The sequence below is a fragment of the Pelobates fuscus genome, chromosome 10 (genome assembly GCF_036172605.1).
Source record: "Pelobates fuscus isolate aPelFus1 chromosome 10, aPelFus1.pri, whole genome shotgun sequence".
Classification (NCBI taxonomy): domain Eukaryota; kingdom Metazoa; phylum Chordata; class Amphibia; order Anura; family Pelobatidae; genus Pelobates; species Pelobates fuscus.
Genome location: NC_086326.1, coordinates 129,546,323 through 129,566,063, shown reverse-complemented (window position 1 = coordinate 129,566,063; position 19,741 = coordinate 129,546,323). Strand labels below are relative to the sequence as shown.

General features: G+C 39.9%; 1 protein-coding gene across 1 annotated transcript in view; it reads right to left on the bottom strand.

The window, feature by feature from the left end:
- Positions 1–1,040: 1,040 nt before the first annotated feature.
- Positions 1,041–19,741, bottom strand: part of LOC134575848 (prosaposin-like) — a 29,542-nt gene continuing 10,841 nt past the window's right edge. The window contains exons 4-14 of the mRNA XM_063435283.1: positions 19,361–19,486; positions 18,973–19,164; positions 18,623–18,763; positions 18,055–18,111; positions 15,550–15,663; positions 14,619–14,717; positions 9,728–9,911; positions 4,236–4,399; positions 2,972–3,052; positions 2,711–2,818; positions 1,041–1,982 (exon numbers count right to left, since the gene is read on the bottom strand). Coding sequence (XP_063291353.1) covers positions 1,947–1,982; positions 2,711–2,818; positions 2,972–3,052; positions 4,236–4,399; positions 9,728–9,911; positions 14,619–14,717; positions 15,550–15,663; positions 18,055–18,111; positions 18,623–18,763; positions 18,973–19,164; positions 19,361–19,486 — 1,302 coding nt within the window. The 3' untranslated portion in view covers positions 1,041–1,946. The remainder of the gene's footprint in view (positions 1,983–2,710; positions 2,819–2,971; positions 3,053–4,235; positions 4,400–9,727; positions 9,912–14,618; positions 14,718–15,549; positions 15,664–18,054; positions 18,112–18,622; positions 18,764–18,972; positions 19,165–19,360; positions 19,487–19,741) is intronic.

Below are 19,741 nucleotides of genomic sequence, written 5' to 3'. Positions count from 1 at the left end.
TGGACTCTCTTCTGCCCATAGTTTTTCTATAGGGTTCAAGTCAGGTGACTGGGATGGCCATGGCAGGACCTTGATTTTGTGGCAAGAACCATTTGTGTTGATTTTGATGTGTTTTGGATCATTGTCCTGCTAGAAGCAACAACCACGGCCCATTTTAAAGGGACACTAGTCACCAGAGCAACTACAGCTTATTGCATTTGTTCTGGTGAGTAAAATCATTCCTTTCAGGCTTTTTGCTGTAAACACTGTCTTTTCAGAGCAGATGGCTACCAGAGTGCTTCCTTAAGCAGTCCTGCCTAATGTGCAGCACTGCCCTTCAGTGTCTTGACCCTCTGCATGCAGACACTGAACTTTCCTCAGAGATGCAATGATTCAATTCATCTCTGAGGAGATACCGATTGCCCGGGGCTGTGTTTGACTTGTGCTGGCTCTATCCCTAATCTGCCTCCTTCATAGCATCAGCGAGTCCTATGAGGAAGCTTCTTGATTGGCTCAGACCAGCAAACCGGGAAAGAGGTAGCAGCTGCAAACTTTAATACAAGTAAGATTGTACTATATTTAGGGTGGCAAGAGGGGGCTAGATGGTGGTTTTAACACTATAGGGTCAGAAATATAGTTTGTGTTGCTGAACCTATAATGCTCATTTAAGCTTTCTGGCAGAGAGTCAGGTGTTGACATTCGATAGAGTCCATGAATCGAACAAAAATGTCCAGGTCCTCTAGCAGAAAAACAGCCCAAACCTATAAAATAGCCATCGTCATATTAAACAGTGGGCATGATGTACTTTTCCCATATGGCTACCTCTGTAAGTGCCACACCTGGTGGTCTGTGTTACCATAGTGTCCCACTAACTGGAAGCCGCACACATTTCAGCTGCAAATCACATGACATTGTCCATATACACAGTGTTTCCAACTTTTATTTTAGTACCAATTATGATTTGGCTACAAAAATGACTTGCATGTTAAAGTAAAAGTCACTGGAGCAGATCCCTAGGTATTTTAATGCAGGAGACAAATACACAACAATTTATAGATTAATGGATTCCAATTCAAATGTATTTTATTGCAAAGGCAAGTCAATAAAAACTAATTTATGAAAATGGAGGGCAATACCAGTAGTTACATCCAAATACATTTCCAAAGCAAACATGTAAATTGCCCTCATTTTGTCAAAATAAATGTCAGGTCTGCCCTACAGGGGGTTCTGCATTACAAATTAAGGCAAGAGATCACTAGCTTAACCAGAGACCTAAATGGACTACTTGCATTTTTGTTTCTTAAAGCGACACCAATATAATTTAATCAAAACATGATTTTTGAAAGAATGCAACATTTACACTACTGTGTGTATAACAAACATGTGTCATTGGGGTCTAGTAAAGTCACGTAAATTAGAATCACCACTTAAGACAGAAAAATAACTAATCTCAAAATAGTTTATAGATATTACAAACTGTAAAATTCTACAGAGACATTGCACCGGTAGAGTTTCTATAGAGTATACCACTCAATTAAAACCAAACCAAACCAACCCTATATCCCCATTAGATCTTTAGATCTACATTTATGATACGTTGGGTTCAAATAATTGACTATATATGATCACCTTTTTATTTCCAGGAGACAACAGATGGTTAAAGCCCCATATGCCTTGAGCAGAAAAATCTCAACCATGTCCCAAATTTAAGAATACATTGTAGTTAGCCCATGTGTTAAGGAGGGAACAACTATGGTAATGAAGCCATTTAAATCACAAAATATCTTTGTGGAGGTGGGGGAATCTAAAGGTTTAGTTCAAGTCCTATTTAGATTAACAAAAATTATGTACAGCACATTAACAAAATCAGACATGAAGCGAATAGTCCTCCATTGACAGTCAAGCTGGAAAGGGGCAATTTTCGATCGACAAAAGTATCACTTCAGTTCTTCAGTCATTGGGAGAAGTTAGTTCCACACATGCAGTTTGCAGTGTTGGATTGCCTGGAAAAAAATAATATTGTCTTATTGTTGGAGATTACAGACAGGTTGAACTCTACAGAAATGGTGAAAATTCAACATGTTTTCACAGTTATCACACACTTAAGTTTATGATACACTTATGGCAAGTTAGCTAGAGAAAGCTTCTGAACTAAAATGTTTAACATAAACACAACTAGCACCCTAGGTAATGAGGTTTGCCAAAAACAGTAAAACCAAAGTAAAAAACTAAAATTAATAGTGAGTTTAGAGATCAGAAATAAAAGCTCTCCCAGGCCTGTTTTGGCATCTCAATTATAGAATGACCACTGTTCCACATCAGTTGCAAGCACAGGAGAGATCTTCTGAAAAATCTCAAAGCTAGATAAACGGAGCAAGGTTGTATTATGGTAGTAGGTCGCTATTTCCCCATTAACCTATTGCTCTGGGTCTTAATTCCTGCCCCCCGTATTAAAAATGAGATCTAGTCAGGTGCAAGAATAGTATTTTTGTGAGTTAAAGGATTAACAATGAAACAAGTTTAATAGACAACATTGGTGGAAAGATATCTTATATTAAGGCAACCTGTAGAACATACCTATGGTCATATTTTACTTTAAAATCACAAAGCTCCCCTTCATTACAAGCCAGTAATTTTAGCTGATGTTCTGGGAGACAGTTTCCAGCACTTTTTTGGTATAGCCACCATACATTACAAAATATATAGGTGGTGTTTTCATTGAAACACTTACATTGCAAACTTCAGCAGTATTCATGTCCCTACACCAGTAGCTTGGTCCCATCATGCATTTATCTGTCCCAAGAAGAGGCATCTTGGAACCTGGACAAAGACTTAGCTTCTAAAAAGAGGAGGAAGAAAAGTGTTCATTTCCAGACAGACACAAAAACACACACAGACAAACACAGACAAACACAGACAAACACAGACAAACACAGACAAACACAGACAAACACAGACAAACACAGACAAACACATCATTTTTGATACTCACCATACACACAAAAGTTGGGTCCAAAGCTTGCAGAAGCAACTGCACAAACATAGGCTCATATTCAGCAATAATTGAAGAGCACTAGAATAGATGAACAAAAAAGTTATAGGAATTGCAAACTGCTGAATTTTATCCAATAGATCTCAAATACAGAAGCTTCCAGGACATTTGATGAATCATTAAGAATAGCTGGCTCAGTGGACATTTCAGAATGTGTTTACATTTGTCCTTCTTGGTGAAGTTCTGCAATCTTGTCAGGACCGACTGAGCCGGTGCATGGTGGGGATTGCTGGACATGTCCCACCGTTGGGAATATAGATTTATATACCAAAAATGAGAATGATCAATTACAAAAAGAAAATTAAACATTCTGCAGAAACAAGCATTTCTCCCTTACATAACATGGCTAAATAGCCAGGTCATAATATAGACTTTCCCACAGCTAAGCATTTACAATGAACTGCACTTAGCCAGTTGATCAGAACGTTAAAGGGACACCAGAGACCATAACCACTTAATTTGAAATCATTATGGTACCTGGAATCCGTTCGATCGCTTTCAGCCTGAATTATGTCATCCATGGGAGCCTATGGCCCCCACCACAAGTACTGCGAAGGCAGAGTTTTCACCATAATTTAAAGTGAAAGTTGCTAGTGCGTAACTTTGAAGTTATATTCATTTATATCTGTGGTAGAGGGTTTTACGTTGGGCACTCAAATAGCAACGTTTTATCCTGCTTGTACTGTTTTACCCTTCTTAGCTTTGTATCATCTGCAAACACTCACGAATGCATAATTTAAGACAGTTTATTAAAATATTAATTAGAAATGGTCTCTGAAAGAACCCTGAGTGACACCACTTCACAATTTTGACCAGCTTGATCATTTACAATAAGGGCAATTCTATATTTATGCTATCTCTAAGTCAAAGTTCTAACCAAGAACAAGAATTTTCATCTAGACCAGTTTTTTAGTTTGACCACCAATTTATTATGTGGAACGGTATCAAAACACCTTTGCAGAATCCAAGCAGATCCCATCCACTGCAACACCCTCATCTAGATTTTATCTAAACTGCGTTCAATGACTAAGGAGTTCCGTTTGACATGATCTGTTTCAAAACCAATGCTGCGTTCCTCTAACATTATTAAATCACATGGTCTAATAGTTTAGGATTTTACATGGTTAAAGTAATCCATTCTCTATTGGGAGGCAGCAATATTGTTAAACCTATTAAACGTACAAAGACACTAAATGGATTGTACCTGATCTTTCAGAGCATCTGGGAGGAAAGCACAGACTCTTTGTAGTGCAGCCTTAATTCTCTCTTCTGTGACATTTTTCTCCAAAATCGTATCCACGTAATTCACAATCATCTTGCACACCTGACAATATTCACCAGATGTCACCATCTCGGGGTCTAGTTTTACTGGGAAGTTAAAATAGCCATTGAATCTTGGAGAAAGTTCTCAGTGATATTTATTCAATTAACATTAAAAGATTAACATAGGAAATATAAAACACAACCTAGCTAAGAAATCATGGCAACAACTAGTTAATGTTCTAACAATGTCACACAATTGATTACAGTTCATTGTACGGAGTATCCTTATATTTTACCTCTTCGTTTAGCTACACTAAAAGCCTAGTCTTAAATGGCATAGTTATAGAACTAAATGGAATTATGAGAGGGGGGGTATAGAAAGGTGCTACTTAACCCCTTAACGACAACTGACTGATTTGGTCCGTCACAGAGGGGAGACCCTTAAAGACGAGTGACGTACCAGATCTGTCACGCGGTAAAATTAACCCCAGATCGCGGCGATCGTGGGGTTAATGGTGCTCCAGTCTGCCTCTGCATTAGAGGCAGACCAGGAGCACCCGTTTGGGCTGTCCCAGCACCGGTGCTCGCTCTGACAGGCTGTCAGAGTGAGCACATGTGCTCAGTATACTTACCTTCCGCCTCCCTGCACTTCCTGGTTCTGTGTGAAGTGCAGGGAGACAGATCAGTGCTGATCCTGCCCCCTGTGTAAAAAAAAAAAAAAAAAAAAAAAGTTTTAATAAAATCCCACCCCCTTTACCCATTTTAATAAAAAAAAACTAACCCCTTCCCTGCCAATTGATCACTGACTACAGTAATCAATTGGCAGGGATTACATTTTACTGTCATCTGATTTATTTATTTTTTTAACCCTAAGGGGTTACATTTATTTGATTAACTAATTTAAATATTTTAAAATTATATATTTAGCTAGCTGGAGTGGGGGGAAGTTAGTGGGGAATTTGGTGTTAGGCTAACTAGGGGTTAACGTTAAAAAGTTTTAAAATAAGCTTTAACAAGTTAAAAATGATAAAAGTTTTAATAACTTAACTTGAAAAAAAATTTAGAACACCCCCCTTTACCCAGTCCAAATAAAAATGAACCCCTTCCCTGTTAGTCGATCACTGCCTAAAGTGATCAGAATACAGATCACAGTATTATTACAGTAAAAAAATTTTTTTTTTAACCCCTGAGGATTAACTTATTTTTTAACCCTCAGGGGTTCCATTTATTTAATTTAAATATTTTATAATATATTTTGCTAGCTGAGGTGGATGGGAGCTATGGGAAAATGGGGAATTTACAGTTAGTGCTGCTTACGGCTAGTTAGGGGTTAGGGGTAAACGGTAAAATATACTGTGCAAACTCACTTTGTGTGTCAAAAAGGCAGAAAAAAAAAAAACAACTAAACGCTTATTACCACTACACTTGGTACAAGCTAGTGGAAAAATGATCCCACGCTAAGGTTCAAAATATGCCTTTTGAAATACCCTGGGATGTCTTTAATAAATGGTATGGTTTTATGGGGTATTTGGATTATATAGCTTCGTAAAATAATCTAAAATGGGACATGGGCACAACGCAAAAATGTAAAGTTTGAAAAAAACTGGAATGGCTGTGTCCCAAATGTGCCCCTCCGATGTCCACACATACCTGGCAAAGGTACATACGGGGGTATTGCTGTACTCAGCCGACATAGCTGAGCAACATCTGAACTATTATACAGTGGTAGCACACAAGGTTTGCAAAATATACTGTGCAAACTCACTGTCAAAAAGGCAGAAAAACTGCTTATTACCACTACACTTGGTACAAGCTAGCGGAAAAATTATCCCACGCTAAGGTTCAAAATATACCTTTTGAAATACCCTGGGGTGTCTACTTTAAGTAATGGTAGGCCTTTGTGGGGTAGTTTGAATGTAAAACATGCTAAGATGCTTGGAAATTGCACATAGGCCCAGCGTCACAATTCAAACTTCGGTAAAAACAGATATGGTTGGTCTCCTATTTGGCACTGTAGCTTCACGAAATAGTGCCAAAGACATACAATGGGGGTGTCCTTTTACTCAGAAGACTTAGCTGAGCATAATTTGGGGGGTTTGAACTTAGTGGCACATGTGAAATATACAAAATGCCCAGCAAAAAATGCAATCCATATGTAAAAAAAAAAAAAAAAAAAAAATTATTTTTTACCACATACTTTGGCATCTATTGGTGAAAAAAATGGGGGCATGTTACAGCACAATATGCACCTTATGATATACCCTGGAGTGTCTACTTTTACAAATGGTAGGCCTTTTGGGTTTTTTTTTTTTGAACAGTCAAACTACTATGATACCCCAAATGGAAGCATAGGCTCATTAAATCAGTCTTTCAAAATTCTACTGTGAATACTGAAAAGGTCAGGTCTCCTATATGGCACTGTAGCTTCACAAAATAGTGCCAAAGACATACAATGGGGGTGTCATTTTACTCAGCAGAAGTAACTGAACACATAATAACACTTTGTACAGGAATAGCACACACCTACTATACAAAATACACATGAGAAGTTCTTTGTTATAAGTTTGTGTGCCAAAACCCCCCAAAAAAATACAATTTTACTCCAATATTTAGCAGAGGTTGGTGGTGAAATGGCTACGCAGAAAGTGTCAAAACAACCTTAGGTAAATAGCCTGTGGTGTGTATGTTATATAAATATATGCTTTTGTGTGGCAATTTTGTTTTCTTTTATGGCTATTAAGCTTACAAGACAAACATACCAAATTCTAAAATCGCTCCACATTAAAAAAAAGTTTATTTTACTCCTTGTGCTTTGTGACCTGTAACTACCAAAAAAAAAAAAAAAAAAAAACACACCACACACACACAACTTAAAATCCCAGACACATTATATATTCTGTACATCAGTACTAAATTAATTTCTAATTACTTTCCTTAACCTGCACACATTATTGCAAAACTGTATAAAAATAAATAAATAAATAAATAAATAAATAAATAAATAAATAAATAAATAAATAAATAAATAAATAAATAAATAAATAAATAAATAAATAAATAAATAAATAAATAAATAAATAAATAAATAAATAAATATATATATATATATATATATATATACATACATATACACACATCTCCACAATTTTCAAGGGATAATCCAGACGTGGACCCCTTGCTCACGGTGCCTAGGGAGATATCAGCTATGCCTCACTGATGATGCCTAACAAGGCTGAAACGATCGTCTGGGGTTGCTGTATCTCTCTTTAATGGCTCAAGATGAGCAAAAACCAGCTTGAGAACTGAGCGGGGACTCACCGAAGGGCAGGCTATTTCAGCTGCTGCCCGCTCTCAGTATTCTCTTGCGACCCATTTTTTGCTCTATACACAAACACACACACACACACACACACACACACACACACACATATATTCACATCAAATTTAAGCCCTTTCTGTCCTTTAAAAAAAAAATAAAAAAAAAAAAAATACAAAAATAAAGTATATAATGTGTCGATGAAATAAATTAGTAAAATGCAAATTGCAGTTGAACGCAAACAGCAAAATGCTGTGGTCATTAAGTGAAAGACAAGCTTCTGAAGCTCTGCCCTTAAGGGGTTAATAGCAACATTGTATTCATACAGGTTTTTGACACAACTGCCACAATGTAATTACCAAGATGGATTTACCTCCAAAATCTACACCTGTGTCACTGGCAGACAAACATTAAGCATTGTGGGAAGAGTAATTTGGGTGCAGTGTTAATGAGATGTAGGCCACTACACCTATCTTGGAGGAGATCTTTTAAAGGGTTCTGCTTTTAGAAGTAGTCATGGTAGGAATCTGGATGTGTAGTGTTTATGCCAGGGTTATTTCCTAGCTACACAGCTGGCACCACAATTATTCCATTCGTTATAAAAAGACTATTCCAGCACTTATTATAAAGATAATTATTCTATAAGGAGTTAATCATCTTAAACTATACATTTGTTGCCAGTTACATGTCATCTATATATTGCTGTAACACAAGACTGGGAGGATAGCTCACCCCCTCAAGGAGACAGACCACTCTAAATATACAGTATTCCATGTATAGGCTGGCATATATAAACAGTATGATCAGTATAAATCAGAATATCTAAGGCAAGATAAATGCATGCATGGCAAGATATCACCTGACACAACAAAAGCTTGGTGAAGTGATCTTTGTCTACATAGACACACTTACCAAGACAGGATTCATTAACACAGGTATAAAGGGTCAGGGAGCCTGATAGTTTACCTGACTTAAAGGAACACAAAGCCACTATAGTTCTACTACGAGTTAACGCATCTCATGTTTACTAAAGGAAGTGTACAAAACCAGGATGGCACTAATGCACCTGAACTAATGTTTCCTTATATTTAGGAATACAAGACCAGATTAATAGATCTTTGTTCTAAAGTGATTGTGCTGGCAGTGTATATTTATTTCTTTAGAGCAGTTATGATCATTTTTAAGGAATTCCAGCCAACCAGATTGCCAAAATATGAGGAAGGAGAACCCCCCTCCCAAAAAACAAACAAACAAAAAAAAAAAAAAAAACACTATGCATTTAACCCCTTCAGGACGGAGTCAATAGTGCACGTTCTGATCAAAACAAAACGTAAACAAAAACTGGAATTTGCGCTATATGTCTGTTGACCCGTAGTTCCCCTCTTTCATATTATATGCACCCACACTTATTATATATCATTTTGTTCAGGAAAAACAGGGCTTATATGTGACTAACACCATAAAACCTGTACATCATGGGTACTGTTATTCTCGGGAGACTTCACTAAACAAATATTAGGGTTTTAAAACAGTAAAACATAATATAGTCCATAAAAGTGCCATTCGTTTGTAAAGAAAATGCAAAAAACTTCACTTTTACTTAAAATATCATTGTTGTAATACAATTTCCCAGTTTGAAACACCAATATTTGAGTTCAGCAAAGTCTCCTGAGTAAAACAGTACCTCCTGTGTACAGGTTTTATGGTGTCTTGGAGAGTTACAGGGTCAAATATAGTGCTTGCGAATTAAGTTCTCCCTGTGTTGTCAAATTTTAAATTAATCAAATCACATAATTATGTTAAAATATTACTTCAATATACATGTAGAATTTTAATAAAAAATAAAAAAAAAGTATATATTTACACACACGTATTTAAAGTCTACATGTACACTTATGTAGTTATATATATCTCTAAGTGTATTTTGTTACATATTAAGGGGTTAACAGTAAGTGTCAAAATAACGATGAGGAACATTGTTTTAAGACATAGGGTGGTAAACTACAACATCATAAAGGATACACAAGACATTCCGAGCTAGATCACCAATTCTCTAGTGTTAGAGGCCAAGACATAGCCTAGCATTTCAGAGAAGATTTTAGACGCATCATTCTTACCAATAACTGAAGTTTTTTTCTCAAGGCAGACACCAAGAAAGCTGCAAATCAATTTTGGATCAAATTCCTGTTCCAACAGCTCAATAATGGCTTCGCTGTAAGTTTTAAGAAAATCTCTGCATTGCTGTCTGTATTTGTTAGGAAGGATATAGCAGACCTTCTCCAGAGCTTCCTCTATGGCTTGCTGAAAGCATAAAGAAAATTAATGTGTGAGAAATACAATTGTGCAGCTGCATAAGTCACTTTATATTTTCAAACACACACACACCCCTTTCCTAGCTATAAAATAAAATAGCCTTCACACATTCACAGCAATTTGCTGCAGGCCAAGAGCTTTTAATCCAATGGGTACAATAGTCGCAGGTAAGTACTTTTATGCAATCACTCACTGTGTAAACTATAGAGTGTTTAGGATTTAAAAAAAAAAACATTAAAAAAATTTGTTGTCTATATGGCATATTCTTTGAATTACATATACACAAAAGGTTAATGGAAGTGGAGCGAGCACTTAAAGGGAATCTCCAGTGCCAGGAAAACGATCCGTTTTCCTGGCACTTTAGGTTCCCTCTCCCTCCCACCCCCCAATCCCCAGGTACTGAAGGGGTGAAAACTCCTTCAGTCACTTACCTGAGGCAGCAGCCATGTCCCTCGCCGCTGTCTCCTCCTCCACAACGCTCCTCCTCTCCATTGCGTCGGCCGGTGGGAGAGACTGATCCCGCCCACCAGCCGAGGAGACCTAATGCGCATGGGCGGCAATGCCGCGCACGCGCATTAGGTCTCCCCATAGGAAAGCATTGATAACTAATTTCAATGCTTTCCTATGGGGATTTGAGCGACGCTGGAGGTCCTCACACAGCGTGAGGACGTCCAGCGACGCTCTAGCACAGGTTTCCTGTGCTATAGGGCAGGAAGTGACCTCTAGTGGCTGTCTAGTAGACAGCCACTAGAGGTGGAGTTAACCCTGCAAGGTAATTATTGCAGTTTATCAAAAACTGCAATAATTACAGTTGCAGGGTTAAGAGTAGTGGGAGTTGGCACCCAGACCACTCCAATGGGCAGAAGTGGTCTGGGTGTCTGGAGTGTCCCTGTAACAGACCGACGGGCACCCCGACTGGGCACCTCCGTTAAAGGATGCTCCTAGCGTTTCCTGAGGACTCCAAGCACTCTGGCAGACACCACAATCACCGTATCGGAGAAGCATTTGAATCCTCTCAAGCCTCTGAATGCTGTAGACAGTTGAATAGGAACCATACGAATAGGTTTGCACTCCTAGCAGTCAAACTGGAACAGCATGCAATAAATCCTCCCCCAATAATGAGACAACACTTCACTTTGAGGGTTAAACAGGAACTCCGTGTACTGGCCCATACAGCCTCTTTAATTCCCAATCCCCAAACACATTACAGCCCACAGGGTTTTGCAGAACAACCAATAAACACATTACAACTCATACATTGCAAGTACAGCAGCCAATCAGACACAATGGGACAATAGAAACACACCCAGCATATTCCTCCCCTCTGCTTAGGAGATAATTGAGTCAATTACTGTATCTACTCAATTATCTCCAAGCTGAAAAGTTACACTTTTTATACATTTTAATAACTCCCTGATTTTACATCACATACGGATAAAACTTATATTTCTGTGATCAGCATAACTTGGGGAGTAACATGTAAAAATGAATCCATCCACATGAATCCATCCAGGGGTTAAAAAGTTAGGTGAGGTCCCTTTATTATCCCTTGCCAGCATGGCTTTAACGCCCTGCTGGAGAACAAGGGAGCTGGGGGAGGGGAAGAGCCTCACCTTCCCTGGGATTCAAAGGGGAAGAAAAAGTGTCCAAAAAGTTTCCATGTGTCCGTACACTGTTTTTTGAAAGGGCCAGCACTGTTCAATAAAAGTCCATAAGCCCAAATGCAGTTCTTAAAGGGTCAGTACAGTATAATAGTAGTCCATGAGTCCCAACTCAGTCCCTTAAAGGGCAATATCTCCCAGGGGCCATAGTCGCAGGGCAGGAGGCTAGAAACCAGGCTTCTCCAGTTCACAGTGACGAGGTTGGTTCCGCCACATTTCTCCCCTTTACCAACTAGACTAACAGGGTACCTGACCTCATGCCGGTCAGTGCCCTGGTTAGTCCAGCAACCCACCCACAAAGTACAAACAGCAGTACAGCCCACCCACAATAACTGGTTACTACACCTGAGTAAGGGGAAAACTTGCCCAGGTACAGGTGCCTCACCACGGCTGTGTGGGGGACTGGTAGGCTGCCTTGGTGGGTTGCTGAGGGGGCAGAGACCAGCGGTACTCTGCCCTGATGCCAGTACTACCGCGGGAGTAGTCTGGTTGAAGCCTGGTTGCTGGAGACCGACTGTCTCCCCTTTTGTTGCACAGCTCCGCTGCCGGAGGGGGAGACCGACTGTCTCCCCTTTGGATACTCTAAGCGGTTGCTGGGGAGAGGGGGTAGAACACTCTGCCGCTGGGGAAAGGAGACTGAGCTCTCTATTCCCTGCACATTACGGATCCGCCGCTGGGGAGATGTGGTAGCAAGCTCCTCTCCCATACATACTTCCATCCTCAGTGGAGGGAGACCGACTGTCTCTGCTCCCAATACAGTGTCCTGCTGCTAGAGAAATGAGACTGGGCTCTCTATTCCCTGCTGGACACTCTGCCGCTAGGGAATGGAGACTAGGCTCCCAATTCCTGGCACATCACTCGGCCGCTGGGGAATGGAGACTGAGCTCCCAATTCCCAAAAAAACATGCTGGGGGGCTGGAACAACTACCTCTGCCCCCTGTAACTCAGCCTGCCGCTGGGGAGGGAGGACGCTGCTCTCCTCTCCCTGCACTTCACATTGCTGCTGGGGAATGGAGACTTGGCTTCCAATTCCCTGCAGGACCGGTGGAGAGACCTCGGTCCCATCTCTACCGGCCACCTGGGGTCCTTCCCAGTAACTCTACAATATCTGCCCAGCTGAATGGGTCTGTCACCTTACTGTCCTGCTGAGCCTTCCCAATGGAGTGGAAGAGATCTCGGTAGTCCTGCTCCAGTTCCCACTCCAGGGTTGCTAGGTGAGCCAGGTCTTGCTCTACCTCATGGGGTTCATCCCACTCATGCCTAGCCTCCCTCTCATAGAAAATGTCCTGAAGTCTGGTTTGCGCAGGGCTCCCCAAGCCAGGCTCTGCAAAGGACTCCCTTAACAAGCCAGGACCATCAAACTCCTCTCACTCTGGCTTGTCATGTTCGGCTGTCCAGGGTATGTACTGTGCCATATACCACCAGAGCGCCTGGTAGGCATCCTCCAGCCATAGCTCCTGCCATACTCGGTGCTCTAGTTCCTTCACCCATTCCTCCAGGGGCTGCTCTCCCAGGAAGGGCATCCGCAGGGCCACTTGCTTCTGCAACCGCTGCTCTTCACCGAGGAGACTCTCACCCCGCTGGTATTGTACATTATCCAGGGCCTGGTACCAGATGCCTTTCCTCAATGCATACCGGCCATCCAGATCCTCCTCCTCGTATAACACTGCTGGTTCCATCCTGTTGCTTTTAGGGTCGCTGTACTGGGACATGCGTTGCCCTTAAATTGTAAAATCCACAGAAATGGGGTCTCCTGTTGCTGTCCTTCTGGCTGTAGGAACAATCCCGCCGCTTGCCACCAATTGTAACGGACCGTTTCAGCAGACAAGGGGTTAAAAACCGCTTTGGCGATACCCTTTACAAAGACAGGCACAGCTACTGCAGAACACCAAACTCCCGAACTGCATACAAGGGAATAAGGTAGCACTCCAAACTCCCGAACTGGAACCTCACGAATAGCTGCTAGCAGACGAACAGGAAAAGCTCCCAAGCAGCTTACACTCTTGGCAATCAGTCCCTGTCAGCATACAGTGAATGCCCCCCAAGAACGAGACAAGGCTCTGTGTTGAGGGCCAAGCAGTGGTCTGAGGTGCTGGCACATCCAGCCTGATTTTTATTACAGTCTTTTCAAATACAGGACCGCCCACAGGTATAAAACAACCAATCACATATCAGTTACATCCCACATATTCCCTCCCCTTATCCTGAGAGGAAACTCAATTATACATACTTTCTACCCAACTTTCATAACTCTAAAACCATACATCACATTCACATACAAATTACATATTCACAATCAATCCATTCAGGGGAACATTATATTAAATGGCATGAATCAGACCAGGGGTTCAAAAGTTAGTAAAATATCTTTTGGGCCCTGGCTGGCACATGGCTATCTGTCTCAGACCGGTTTTACAGAGCCCTCTTTCCTGGAGACAATGGGAAAATAATCCAATTATATCCAGGGATAGAGGCAGACTCCATTGAGCACATGGTTGCAAAAAGACATAAAATACAATAAAATACACAAGGTTACATTTACTACATAAAATAAAGACATGCAACATATCCCCAGATAGCTTAGGTCTGAGCGCATATTATTGAATGGCGCTCAGACCACACACATACAGTTCAATTGCCATGGAGCTAAAGTCTTTCATTATATGAATGGGCTCCATGGCATAGCTATCTGGGGTATCACCGATCACAGGGCAAGTACCGAATGACCCCACTGTATATAAGGGGCCAGAATGAGTGACATGCACTCTGTTAGGGCCGAATACGTTTTTTAAAGGGCCCAATCTCCCAGGGCCATAGTCCAAAGGCAGCAGGCGGGCAACCAGGCTTCTCCAATGCAATGTGGCGAGATTGCTCTCGTCACAGTCCCTTTAATGAGTTTCTATTCTGGTAGAGTAGATGTCCCCAGCAGCACATCAGGATACTAAAATATTGGGAGAGTGGGCTTGGAAATTCTTGTTCATGAAGGTAATAAAAAAATTACAATACAAAATAACTAAAAATGCAGCTAAAGTACCTTTGACTGGTTGCGTTCCAGAAGATTCTCCAGTTCTGTTACCATCAATGTACACACTTCACAGACTGGATCTACCTGAACAGAAGGCTCCTTTTCAAACTACAATAAGAAGAGAGTTATTGAAAACCAATCGAAGAAAAATGGAGAGAAAAGTAAAAAAAAAAAAAATAAATAAATAAACCCACACCGCTGGCACTTGCCCCAATGCACCTTCTTGCAAACATCAAGCATTGGATTGGCTGAAATCGGTGAGGAGGCAAAGCTGGTTTGGCCAAATGCCAGTATGGCCAATCAGCACCTCCTCATAGAGATGTATTGATTCAATAAGTCTCCATGCAGAGCGTGGAACAGCAGTGCTACACACGGCAGCATTTCCCCAGAAAGCACCTACAGTGGCCATCTGGAAGTGTCCCTATGGGGCAATATAAACGCTGCCTTTTCTGAGAAGAGGCAATGTTTGAATGAAAATGCCTGCAGTGAATGATTATACTCATCAGAACAACTACATTAAGCTGTAGTTCTGGTGACTAGTGTCCATTTAACTACAAGTTACATTGTCATAGTCAGGAATTCAAAGTGAATTTAAAATTGAAGTTGAAAATAGCTGAACTGGAAGCATATCCAACTTGGGAGAAATGGTACAGTTTGGTTATTTTTGCTTTAGATATGAAATGCACCTTTAATTCCGGTTATAAATATCTCCTCCCTTTTGCTTTGGAGAGAACCCAAGTGTGTCAGTTCTGGGAAAGGACGGTGTGCAGCACAGAAGGGAACCGGATGATAAGGAAGCCAGAAGCGGCAGAATTATAGCTATCCAGTGCTCAGTCAGTTTTGCTAATCACATCAATGGAAATACAGTCTCATAATCTCCTACTGGAGAGCGCTTTATGGGACACACTTCACATTCAGTAATATTTGTGGATTCACTTACTTTGATAGCTGGCTGCAGGTTGACTGCTGGAACCAGTTTAGCTGGAGTAAGAGATTGTGGAGGTGTATTCATTTCACCACAGAATGCAACAAGGGAACAGATCTGTTTTGCAGTCTACAAAACAAACATATATACACACACACACACATTATAAAACAGTTAACAGTAAGTAAAACCGAGAAATTTTATAAAGTATATTTTTTCCCCACGGAAAATACATTTGTTACAAGTTTAGTAAAGGTTTGCAAAAAAACAAACAAAAAGAAAACAACAACACACACTTGGTAGGAAAGCCAGTTAGGAACAAAGGAGCAACCAACACAGACAGGAGGACTTCAAGCACTGTTTAGATTGAGCAATGAGCTACTCCATTAAAGAGCTTTGACATGTGCTAGAAACCATCCACGCTGATTTTAAAGTAGGGTTCTCAAATCAGCCATGTCTCATGGAAATTGAGTTCACAAGTTAATAACCAGCATGAGACAAGAGGTAGGGGGAATAGTCCACAATAGCAGAGGATTGAATTGCAGTGCATATGTCCAGCCAGTAATATGAATTTTACATACAGGCATAAATTTAATTTTTTTTATACATAATAACCAATTGTTTAACCAGGAAGGGTACAATTAGATTACTCTGGTTGCCAGGTTTACCTTTGCCCAACATCCAGGAGTTGCTATTAACCAATTTAAAGGGTACTCATTTTATCTTTCTGTAACCAACAATGGAGAGCATATGGAGTTTAGTCTGATTTTTGCTTGCAGCTACATTTATTTTTTATTTGTAGTCTGTTGAGGTCGTGGAGGTTCCATTCCTCTAATGCGAATAGAGGAAGTGAGACAGCTAGTGTAAAGCAAGATCTTGGGGAGGGGGGTGGGAAGGAAAATAAAAGATCCACACAACGGTCATGACATCTAGCAAATGTTCCCTCCCCATACTGCAGATGTGTCAAAATTACAATACCAGCAAGGCAGGAGATTGATTAAACCAAACTTTTTGGCCTGCTGGGAATATAGCAAGATTCTAGATGATTAGGCACAAATATTTTAGAGTGGTTTGCTAAACAAGATCTTTATATGCTTCTGCTTTATAAAGTCTTTGCAAAGCCCTTCAAGATAAATGCATGTAGTCGGTCAGGATCAGAGCCACATGTGGGTGGCACAATGAAGCCAGTTACATGGTGTCTATAACATCTGCCAACCAACAAAACATTACGATTTAAATATTTAATTTTGCCACTGCAGCCTATTGAAGAGAAGCAAGGGCTATAATGCAAAAAGATAAAAGAGGGAAGGCACAAGGGGCTACAGACATACCTGATTCTGAAGAGAAAAATAAAGACCCACAAGACCATGGGGGTAAAAGAAAGTAAGAATGGAAAAAAAAAAAAAAAAATCAATAAGATTCCATTAAAGTATTTGCTTAGAGAGTATCAAACTAAATATGGTTTGCTTTTGAAGATATGTTAAAGGGACACTAGTCATCAAAACAACTAGCTTTTTTGTACAGGTCATGGTCCTGCAATCTCACTGCTCAATTCTCTGCCATTTAGTCATTAACAGAACAGCGCAGGAGATAAGCAATTGTAAATTATTTTTCACTTTACAGGAAGTAAGTCGCACGCAGGGACGTGTGACTGGGGCTGTATAAACAAAGTGATTTAACTCCTAAATGCCAGAAAAATGTATCAGCGAGACTGTAGGGGCATGATCTATACACCAAAATGGATTCATTAAGATAGAGTTGCTTTGGTGACTAGCGTTTTTGGTTTCCGACAGGGTTTGGAAAATTAAATATTGTCTGAATGATCTAGCCATATTTCTGGGAGAGGAAAAAAAAAATACATGCCTAAGACATTTTTTAGAGTTTTCTGTATCCATACTTTGTATCTTTGACCCTGCAAACTGATTAGCTGCCTGGCAGATTACAAGCCTGGATGCCACTGTCAATTCTAAACAAGGTTTTCTTTAACAAGGGAGGGTGGCTTTACATAAGTGAGCAGTAAACAATTTTACAAGTCATTGGATGAGGGGAAAACCTCCTTTAAAACACAATCAATGATAGATATTTGCAATACAGTCCCAGTTATGCATCATTCTGTAATTTATACATTAACATTTTAATGCATCTCCTGATTTTCTTTGGTTTTCGCACTGTGGTTACGGCCATCTTTACTACACTTTGAACATGCAAAGTAGTGCATATTTGTTTAATGAATCATGAATGCACACCATTTTCATCGATAACATGCTTTGAGTTTGGATTGTGCTTCTAACCAGAGGCTTACTAGATGGCAGTCTAGAACAATGGCAAGTGAGGAGAAGCACTCGATTAGTGGGGTTATTGTGTGGTGGGTGTAAAACTGTAACGGATGCTTTATTTTATTTCTACACAAAAATTAAAAAGGACACTTGATTGACTTAGCTTAAATGCATAAAAATAACCCCCAATAAGGAGAGCAGGTAAAGAGTCAGCATACATCAATAGGCGTTGTCACAAACTCACCATCTGCAGCACAGCTTGCACGACAAACTCTGCATACTGGTTAATGTAAGTCTTGCACTGGAAGAAATTACAAAATAAGCCAATTAAAAAAAAAAAGGTACACATTCCTAATGCATTTACACACTCTTCAAAAATGCAGGATTTGGGAGCAATACTGCTCAGAACAGTGTCTTCATAACCCTTCCATTCCATTCCCCTCTCCACTTCAGACATCCATCATTTTTTAAATTCCCATAGTTTTTATGGAAGTTTATTATTCTTATGTATTACTTATAGAATGCATATATTCAGATTAGGTCTGTTTAATGTTAAAGTATTTTAGGAGTGTTGCTTTTATGCCTTTAGAATGCTGCAAGACAATCTATTTTATCCGAAGCCTCTAGTGTTTTACAGCAACTAGTAGGCATGAAATGTACAAAATGCATACCTGCAGTTTCCCAGAACTCATACGGTTTCCAACTGCAAGGCTGCAGAAGCAGCAGCTAAATGCCAAAAAACTATTTACTGGAAGGATTTGGGGGCTTAGACTGTCGCTTTAAGTGGCAAGAGAAAGAAAAACCCAATATACCATATCACTGAGGCCACCACCAAGCTGATCACATCCCTTTAGAGCTTGATCCAGCAGTGAGTGGTAAAAAGAGGAATTGCTTCGGAGCTTTTCTTGCAAATCAGTTACTAGCTGTAGACAATCTTGGCAGACATCTCCAGTCTAAAGAAAACAAAAATAAAATAAAATTGTTTTATTAAAGTACAGAAGGTTACAGGTTCAATTTCAGACAAGAGAGCACATTTCTATACAGATTCTATTTTATACCGATGCATAACTATGCATTCGCCAATACTTGTAAAATGCTATTAAAAAAAAAAAAAATCCTATAACAGAAAAAAGTTAGACTGAACTTGAGCCCTCCCCTTTACCTTAGGTTCCTGAAGAATATCCTTCTCAGGATACAGTAGTAGAGGAACATTGGCTATGAAAGGGTAAACCAGTTTTGGGTCCACTGTTTCAGGGATCTCATTAGTCTGGAGCTGCTGTGGACTCAAGCTGCCAAGATGCTGTTGGAGATTTTTGCATAAACCAAGAGCACCACATGCTACACCTGGATTTTCCTAGAGGGTTAAAAACAAACAAGAAAGCAACTGAAAATCAAGCAGTGGAGCATGTAGAACATCATGTCTATCCAACTTTGAAAATGTAGTGGCATAAACTTAGAGAAAAAAAAAATAAAAAATTATATACACACACACACACACACACACACATACATATACATATATACACACACATAAATCCATCAACACATACCAGCTCTGATTCCACAAGTTGATACAAAACTGGGTAGTAGGTGTCCACCATTTGTTTGCACTCTGAAGCAAAGGAAGGATCAGGCACCAAGTCACACACTTTGTCCAAGTAGCTCTCAATTTCACTCTTGAAATATGCAAGACAGCAATGGTTAAAAACATCACTTCTTGACAGTACAAAAGAAACCACAGATTGCTTTAGTTTAAAGTAGTGAATATTTACTCCTATGGAAATATATATATATAGTTCTCAATCTCCAACTCGATAAAGATTTCTCCCCCCTTCAGACAAACACGTACATTTCTGAATGCACAATGCATACAATTTGCTTTATCCTTTGCAGTACTACACCAACACATGTTCTATGTTATCGTTTAGATC